Source organism: Salmo salar, chromosome 22 (genome assembly GCF_965601325.2).
Source record: "Salmo salar chromosome 22, fSalSal1, whole genome shotgun sequence".
NCBI lineage: Eukaryota > Metazoa > Chordata > Actinopteri > Salmoniformes > Salmonidae > Salmo > Salmo salar.
The window spans coordinates 59760001-59769865 of record NC_138312.1 but is presented as its reverse complement, the minus strand read 5'-3'; the positions used below and the strand labels follow the sequence as shown (position 1 = coordinate 59769865).

At 43.7% G+C, this 9865-nt stretch overlaps 1 protein-coding gene across 2 annotated transcripts in view; it reads left to right on the top strand.

Moving 5' to 3' along the window:
* Positions 1–4076: 4076 nt before the first annotated feature.
* Positions 4077–9865, top strand: part of ube2j2 (ubiquitin-conjugating enzyme E2, J2 (UBC6 homolog, yeast)) — a 13646-nt gene continuing 7857 nt past the window's right edge. The window contains exons 1-5 of one of the 2 annotated variants that reach the window (XM_014168322.3): positions 4077–4363; positions 5531–5678; positions 6229–6269; positions 6694–6796; positions 7773–7911. In XM_014168322.3, coding sequence (XP_014023797.1) covers positions 5548–5678; positions 6229–6269; positions 6694–6796; positions 7773–7911 — 414 coding nt within the window. In that variant the 5' untranslated portion in view covers positions 4077–4363; positions 5531–5547. 2 annotated transcript variants of the gene reach the window in all.

The following is a 9865-nucleotide window of genomic DNA, read 5'->3' as shown; positions in this document are numbered from 1 at the left end:
AAAAGTACCTTTGCTGACCTTGATCGATAATCTTGACAATATAGCTTGTAAATAATATTGTGTCTGTTATATATATTTTTTAAACTAGGTAATAGTCCTATACCTTTACAATACACTGGTAACCTTGATAGATAAGAAGCACATATCGGCCTACAACTTGTAAATAATTTTCCCGATTGCTGTTCAGAAAGTATGATTATGCTGTGTCCTAATGGGCTGGTTTATATTCATTACATTTATTTATTACAAATAGATTAGAATTCGTTTTGATAAAAAAGTTTGGCTTTTGTATTTATTTGTTTCTTTTCTTTTTGTGTATATTGATTTCAGGACCATGGATAGTACATTTACATTTACATTTAAGTCATTTAGCAGACGCTCTTATCCAGAGCGACTTACAAATTGGTGCATTCACCTTATAATATCCAGTGGAACAACCACTTTACAATAGTGCATCTAAATCTTTTAAGGGGGGGGGTGAGAAGGATTACTTTATCCTATCCCAGGTATTCCTTGAAGAGGTGGGGTTTCAGGTGTCTCCGGAAGGTGGTGATTGACTCCGCTGTCCTGGCGTCGTGAGGGAGCTTGTTCCACCATTGGGGTGCCAGAGCAGCGAACAGTTTTGACTGGGCTGAGCGGGAACTGTGCTTCCTCAGAGGTAGGGAGGCGAGCAGGCCAGAGGTGGATGAACGGAGTGCCCTTGTTTGGGTGTAGGGCCTGATCAGAGCCTGAAGGTACGGAGGTGCCGTTCCCCTCACAGCTCCGTAGGCAAGCACCATGGTCTTGTAGCGGATGCGAGCTTCGACTGGAAGCCAGTGGAGAGAGCGGAGGAGCGGGGTGACGTGAGAGAACTTGGGAAGGTTGAACACCAGACGGGCTGCGGCGTTCTGGATGAGTTGTAGGGGTTTAATGGCACAGGCAGGGAGCCCAGCCAACAGCGAGTTGCAATAATCCAGACGGGAGATGACAAGTGCCTGGATTAGGACCTGCGCCGCTTCCTGTGTGAGGCAGGGTCGTACTCTGCGAATGTTGTAGAGCATGAACCTACAGGATCGGGTCACCGCCTTGATGTTGGTGGAGAACGACAGGGTGTTGTCCAGGGTCACGCCAAGGCTCTTAGCACTCTGGGAGGAGGACACAAGGGAGTTGTCAACCGTGATGGCGAGATCATGGAACGGGCAGTCCTTCCCCGGGAGGAAGAGCAGCTCCGTCTTGCCGAGGTTCAGCTTGAGGTGGTGATCCGTCATCCACACTGATATGTCTGCCAGACATGCAGAGATGCGATTCGCCACCTGGTTGTCAGAAGGGGGAAAGGAGAAGATTAATTGTGTGTCATCTGCATAGCAATGATATGAGAGACCATGTGAGGATATGACAGAGCCAAGTGACTTGGTGTATAGCGAGAATAGGAGTGGGCCAAGAACAGAGCCCTGGGGGACACCAGTGGTGAGAGCACGTGGTGCGGAGACAGATTCTCGCCACGCCACCTGGTAGGAGCGACCTGTCAGGTAGGACGCAATCCAAGTGTGGGCGGCGCCGGAGATGCCCAGCTCGGAGAGGGTGGAGAGGAGGATCTGATGGTTCACGGTATCAAAGGCAGCAGATAGGTCTAGAAGGATGAGAGCAGAGGAGAGAGAGTTAGCTTTAGCAGTGCGGAGAGCCTCCGTGACACAGAGAAGAGCAGTCTCAGTTGAATGCCCAGTCTTGAAACCTGACTGATTAGGATCAAGAAGGTCATTCTGAGAGAGATAGCAAGAGAGCTGGCCAAGGACGGCACGTTCAAGAGTTTTGGAGAGAAAGGAAAGAAGGGATACTGGTCTGTAGTTGTTGACATCGGAGGGATCGAGTGTAGGTTTTTTCAGAAGGGGTGCAACTCTCGCTCTCTTGAAGACGGAAGGGACGTAGCCAGCGGTCAAGGATGAGTTGATGAGCGAGGTGAAGGTCTCCGGAAATGGTCTGGAGAAGAGAGGAGGGGATAGGGTCAAGTGGGCAGGTTGTTGGGCGGCCGGCCGTCACAAGACGCGAGATTTCATCTGGAGAGAGAGGGGAGAAAGAGGTCAAAGCACAGGGTAGGGCAGTGTGAGCAGGACCAGCAGTGTCGTTTGACTTAGCAAACGAGGATCGGATGTCGTCAACCTTCTTTTCAAAATGGTTGACGAAGTCATCCGCAGAGAGGGAGGAGGGGGGGGGGGAGGGGGAGGAGGATTCAGGAGGGAGGAGAAGGTAGCAAAGAGCTTCCTAGGGTTAGAGGCAGATGCTTGGAGTTTAGAGTGGTAGAAAGTGGCTTTAGCAGCAGAGACAGAAGAGGAAAATGTAGAGAGGAGGGAGTGAAAGGATGCCAGGTCCGCAGGGAGGCGAGTTTTCCTCCATTTCCGCTCGGCTGCCCGGAGCCCTGTTCTGTGAGCTCGCAGGTCGCTAGTAGCAGGTCATTTAATAACCCTCTGGGACCATGGATAGTAGCAGGTCATTTAATAACCCTCTGGAACCACGGATAGTAGCAGGTCATTTAATAACCCTCTGGGACCATGGATAGTAGCAGGTCATTTAATAACCCTCTGGGACCATGGATAGTAGCAGGTCATTTAACATTTAATAACCCTCTGGGACCATGGATAGTAGCAGGTCATTTAATAACCCTCTGGGACCATGGATAGTAGCAGGTCATTTAACATTTAATAACCCTCTGGGACCATGGATAGTAGCAGGTCATTTAATAACCCTCTGGCACCATGGATAGTAGCAGGTCATTTAATAACCCTCTGGGACCATGGATAGTAGCAGGTCATTTAATAACCCTCTGGGACCATGGATAGTAGCAGGTCATTTAATAACCCTCTGGGACCATGGATAGTAGCAGGTCATTTAATACCCCTCTGGGACCATGGATAGTAGCAGGTCATTTAATAACCCTCTGGGACCATGGATAGTAGCAGGTCATTTAATAACCCTCTGGGACCATGGATAGTAGCAGGTCATTTAATACCCCTCTGGGACCATGGATAGTAGCAGGTCATTTAATAACCCTCTGGGACCATGGATAGTAGCAGGTCATTTAATAACCCTCTGGGACCATGGATAGTAGCAGGTCATTTAATAACCCTCTGGGACCATGGATAGTACCAGGTCATTTAATAACCCTCTGGGACCATGGATAGTAGCAGGTCATTTAACATTTAATAACCCTCTGGGACCATGGATAGTAGCAGGTCATTTAATAACCCTCTGGGACCATGGATAGTAGCAGGTCATTTAATACCCCCCCTAGAGCAGAGGTATTCAACTCTGACCCTACGAGGTCTGGAGCCTGCTGGTTTTCTGTTCTAACTGATAATTAATTGCGCACACCTTGTGTCCCAGATCTAATCAGTCCCTTATAACATGGGGACAATGAAAAAATGCAGTGGAACTGGAGTTGCGTTTGAGGGCTCTAGTCTAAAGGTGGGTTTAAGACCACTTTAAGGTATAAAATATATATATATATAATGATTTGATTAAACATTGAATTTGGCCTTTTTCCTATTAGCCCATAGAAACACATTGAATAACATATTCATACATGGATAAACAGATAGTCCCCCCAAAATCTAAAGGAAGTTTGTTCTGAAGTGTCTAATATATCTGAGTGATATAAGAAAGATCAGGATTTTAATAGTTTTATGTATTTAACCCCTTATTTTAGGCACTAAACTATCTCCATACTTCCATTCATTTTTTTCAACTGGTACTTGGCTACCTTCAGACTAGTTTTATGAGGATCCTAGAGCAAAACAACCGACATGTAAGTGTTCGTGAGAAACTCCCCTTTCCACACAGTGTGTAGCCCAGATGGTTCAGAGGTTGGCAGATCGGATGTACCGACTTCAGAAAAGTCCCGTGGTCATAAAACAAAACGGACAACACCATCATGTTCGTGAGACTCATCTTTCCATCGTGCTTTCATAATAATTAGGACACTACAAGCGTTTTCGTAAGACTGATTTGTGGGGATTTTTTATTTATTTATTTAACTTTTATTTAACCAGGTAGGCTAGTTGAGAACAAGTTCTCATTTACAACTGCGACCTGGTCAAGATAAAGGAAAGCAGTTCGACAACAGACGTGTGTCATGGTCTGACAAACACACCGTCTAGCTCTGCCACCTTCCCGACTCTAACTTTCACAGAGCGGAAGGACGACCTGCGGAGGCATTTGATTGAGACGTAGCCCGTGAAAAACAAATGTTCATTGTTTGTGCTGCTGGCAGAATACTAGTCCCAAACGTCGCTGTTTGACTAGCCCATTATTCAGGATTTGTGAACAAAAACCAACGGCTCACCATCGAGTCTTTCCACGAAGAAATACCTTCACCGTGTTCTCTAAAGAGGTATATTTCTCCAATCGAATGGTTTTATGTTCAGTGTGTCGTTGTTTTGAGAAGAGGCTAGCTATCGATGCTATGGCCTAGCTAGTACAGCGATAACATTAGCTGTTAGCTAGCCGTTTCTTCCTATCTGTCCGTTTTTTACCACTTAGCTAACTTAGCTTTCTAGATTCGTAGCAAGAAGCTAGTTAAATATCTAGCACAACGTATACTAGCTTAATACATGTTGTTGTATAATCGAGGTTTTCAGCGAACCACGTAACCTTGACGCTGGAAATATTGTTGTTTTACGGTTACCCAACACGCAACGTTAACTACGTTAGCTAACCTGGCTAACTGATTCGGTTGTGTTTGGACCAGTACTCAGTCAGAGCTAACGTTAGCCACCAACCCATGGAGATACAGTATGTGTCTGCTAGCTAGATACAGGATTAATAAATCCCCCTCCGGTTGGTTTACTTTCCTTGGTAGATAGATAGCTAATTTATCTCAAATTATTATATTTACAGGTACGTAAGAGAGTAAACTCGCTCGTCTCGTTGATCATTACTTGGTGGCGGTTGTTTACATGTACATTTGACATTTTAGTCATTTAGCAGACGCTCTTATCCAGAGCGACTTACAGTAGTGAATGCATACATTTCATACATTTATTTTTCTTCATACTGGTCCGCCGTGGGAATCGAACCCATAACCCTGACATTGCAAACACCATGCTCTACCAACTGAGCCACAAGTACCATATAAATGTCAATGAGCATCATCCGATATCATGTAACTTTAGAATTCAGGTACTGATTATGCCAATCAAGATAGTTAGCTAGCTAAGAAATCCTGTTAACTCATGTCAGTCATGCTGTTAACTAGTTTACAGCCCTGCACTGTGTGTCTCAACATTGGAGAAGTGACATTTGTTTAGCTTTACATAATCCTTGGCATTCAATATGTTGACAGATTTTTATTATCCATAACATTCCCATTGATACCTGCTTCTTATGATCATTTGGGTGCCAGGTCACCTGCTTCAAGATGAGGTGTGAGCTAGTATTGTTTTTAAATCCATGACTCAAAGGAAAACAGATTAACACACAGTGTCTAATCCTTGTAAAGATGATTAATGATGTATTGTCATTTCTAATGAACTATATATATGTGTGGTATCTGTCTAAGGAACTCTCTGTCTGTAGATGAACAACCACGGGACTAAGAGGGCACCGACCACAGCCACCCAGAGACTGAAACAGGACTACCTCAGGATAAAGAAAGACCCTGTGCCTTACATCTGTGCTGAGCCCCTACCATCCAACATCCTCGAATGGTAAGGGCTCTCGCTCTCACATATCGATAGAGCCTCTCAGAGTAGGAGTGCTGATCTAGGATCAGGTCCCTCTGTCCGTGTTACTTATTCATTATGATCTAAAAGGGGGGGGGGGGGAAATCTGATCCTATATCAGCACTCCAACTCTGTGATGCTTTTTGAATATGGGCCAAGGAGTTTTAAGAGCTGAGTCTAAATACTTTTCAATCCTCACCTGGTCTCTTCTCTCTCTCTCCTTCATCTGCACTAATCTGAAAAACAGAATTGGTGAAAATACTGGAGGATGGTGATTGCTTGCTGTGAATCTGTTTTTACCTGTCCCAGTTTTTCTGGGTCAGTGTAAATGAAGGACATTTAGACTAGGAGGAGGAGACTTCTCCAGACTATTGAGATGCACCCGAGGTCTCTTTAGAGAATGTGATGAATGAACAGGATCTTTATAGTATGAATGAATAGTACACTTGTTGTTAGCCAAATCAGTCATGGATTTCCTTAAAGTGAATCACTCATTGCGTTTTCCATGATGTGATGATTTTTTTTCTCTCTCCAGGCACTATGTTGTTCGAGGTCCTGAGAAGACCCCATACGAAGGTAGATAAATGCACTTTTAACATATAGTACAGTACTCTGAATAATATCACTTTAAATTGGGGCTCTCTAACCCAGTTCCTGGAAAGCTAACCTCCTAACCTTCAAGCCCAGTTGTAACTAGCCTGATACATCTCATAAACCAGCTAATTATTAGAATTAGGTGCTCTAGATTCAGTTTGGAGTGAAAACCTATAGGACGGTATCTCTCCAGGAACAGGTTTGGAGAGCCCTGTTTAAAATCATCTCATACTAACTGGTGTTATATTGACCTTTTTTTAAATTCTGTGTCTGACTTAGTTGTCCCCCCCCCCCCCCCCCTCATTTTTTTATTCTTAGATTTGCAGACTTACAGATTCATTTTTGACAATATTGTTGTTACAGTATATTGTAATTGAATTGAATGTCTTGATTCTTTGTTCCACAGGGGGATATTATCATGGCAAACTAATATTCCCTCGGGACTTCCCCTTTAAACCACCCAGCATCTACATGATCACACCTAACGGGAGATTTAAGTGTAACACACGGTAAGAATCAATCACATTCTAGGGTTTTTTCCCCTGGTTCCTCTCTAGGTTTCTTCCTAGGTTTCTGCCTTTTCTAGGGAGTTTTTCTACCTCAGAGCCTGGTTCCTCTCTAGGTTTCTTCCTAGGTTTCTGCCTTTTCTAGGGAGTTTTTCTACCTCAGAGCCTGGTTCCTCTCTAGGTTTCTTCCTAGGTTTCTGCCTTTTCTAGGGAGTTTTTCTACCTCAGAGCCTGGTTCCTCTCTAGGTTTCTTCCTAGGTTTCTGCCTTTTCTAGGGAGTTTTTCTACCTCAGAGCCTGGTTCCTCTCTAGGTTTCTTCCTAGGTTTCTGCCTTTTCTAGGGAGTTTTTCTACCTCAGAGCCTGGTTCCTCTCTAGGTTTCTTCCTAGGTTTCTGCCTTTTCTAGGGAGTTTTTCTACCTCAGAGCCTGGTTCCTCTCTAGGTTTCTTCCTAGGTTTCTGCCTTTTCTAGGGAGTTTTTCTACCTCAGAGCCTGGTTCCTCTCTAGGTTTCTTCCTAGGTTTCTGCCTTTTCTAGGGAGTTTTTCCTAGCCACTGTGCTTCTGGATTGCTTGCTCTCTGAGGTTTTAGGCTGGGTATCTGGAAAGCACATGTGACAACTGTAAAAAGGGCTTTAAAACTACATTTGATTTGAATTACCAGAAGATATTATCGAACCAATGACCAGGGTTGGGGTCAATTCCAGGATATTCAGAAAATAAACCTAATTATATATTTTCCTCATTGAAGAGAATTAAAATTGGAATTTCAGTGTACATCCTGAATTGAAATGGAATTCACCCCAACCCTGCTAACACAATTAAGTACAATCTTCAGTACATATCCTAAATGGATGTAATTTAATCTCAGGGTTTAAACTATGGAACTACAGTATGTTCTATTGAATCATTGCATCTGTTTTCATTCTGTCTTTTCGTGTCGTGGTGACTGAGTGTGTCACGCTGTATTGCTTTCCCCCTAGGTTATGTCTGTCCATCACTGATTTCCACCCGGACACGTGGAACCCAGCCTGGTCCGTCTCCACCATCCTGACTGGTCTGCTCAGCTTCATGGTAGAGAAAGGCCCCACTCTGGGCAGTATCGAGACCTCCGACTACACTGTGAGTTCATATTGACAATGTTATTATTCTATCAGTATATTAGACGGGGGCTGTGGATACAAGGGATCCATCCATCAGATCAAAAGGATTTGGAACCATGTTTTGAATACAGTGATGTAATACAATTCCATTGTTTACAAACAATGGGGTTAAAACAAGCTTCTATTTGGTTTCTGATGGGGACAACAGTTGAATTAAAAGCTCATGAAGCCTTTACTGTATAAAGTTATTCTTCAACAATCAATGGCTATATGTCATTCATTTAAAAGGTAAAAAAAACTTGATGTAGCGATGGACGATTGTCACTTTTTAATATTATACCATTAGAGTCCCGACGCTTTATTACATTCAGCTTATAAAGCTGGACACTAGCACTACATAAATATGTTACAAAGCATCTATAACCATATGTCATGGTTTTATAAAGGGTTCATAAATGTGGCATAACTGTGTGACATAATCACCAATGTCAAATGTGACATTACCCACTATGTCGAATATGACATAAACATGCTTTCCAAAGGGCGACATGTTGTGCTGAAGGATGGCACACTCTCTACAGTCAAGTCATTTTTGTCACATTACACCTAATCTCGTTCCCAGACACTTTCTGCTGAAATGCTTGGAAAGGTCAGGTGGATAGTGCTGAGCGATTAGTGCTTTTTGAGGTCGGTGTGATTTATTTAAAGATAATCACGGGTTTCTTTTTTTTTTAAGCATTAAAATGCACAATGCATTGTGGGTTGAATGCTATAACACAAAATAAAAAAACTGAACAAAATAAAATTAAAATATTTTAACCAACATCGGTCAATAAACAAGTCATACTGTGGGGTGATGGGTCCAGTCAGGTCTTTATATAACAAGTCATACTGTGGGGTGATGGGTCCAGTCAGGTCTTTATATAACAAGTCATACTGTGGGGTGATGGATCCAGTCAGGTCTTTATATAACAAGTCATACTGTGGGGTGATGGGTCCAGTCAGGTCTTTATATAACAAGTCATACTGTGGGGTGATGGGTCCAGTCAGGTCTTTATATAACAAGTCATACTGTGGGGTGATGGGTCCAGTCAGGTCTTTATATAACAAGTCATACTGTGGGGTGATGGACCCAGTCAGGTCTTTATATAACAAGTCATACTGTGGGGTGATGGGTCCAGTCAGGTCTTTATATAACAAGTCATACTGTGGGGTGATGGGTCCAGTCAGGTCTTTATATAACAAGTCATACTGTGGGGTGATGGGTCCAGTCAGGTCTTTATATAACAAGTCATACTGTGGGGTGATGGGTCCAGTCAGGTCTTTATATAACAAGTCATACTGTGGGGTGATGGGTCCAGTCAGGTCTTTTGATACAGCAATATAACAAGTCATACTGTGGGGTGCTGTGTCCAGTCTTTGACACATTCACCCACTCCCTCACTGAAAGATCAGCCACAAAATTGTTAGCACCCTGTCAGGGACCGTCTGAAATAAGCCCCTAGCTACTACTGCTACACCCTGACAGGGACTGTCTGAAATAAGCCCCTAGCTACTACTACTACTAGTACTACTAGACCCTGACAGGGACTGTCTGAAATAAGCCCCTAGCTACTACTACTACTAGTACTACTAGACCCTGACAGGGACTGTCTGAAATAAGCCCCTAGCTACTACTACTACTACACCTTGACAGGGACTGGATGGCTGAAATAATCCCCAGCTACTACTACTACACCCTGACAGGGACTGTCTGAAATAAGACCTTAGCTACTACTACTACTACTACTACTACTACTACTAGACCCTGAAAGGGACTGGATGTCTGAAATAAGCCCCTAGCTGCTGCTGCTACTACTACTACTACTACTACGACCCTGACAGTGCCTGTCTGAAATAAGCCCCTAGCTACTACTACTAGACGCTGACAGGGACTGTCTGAAATAAGCCCCAGCTACTACTACTCGACCCTG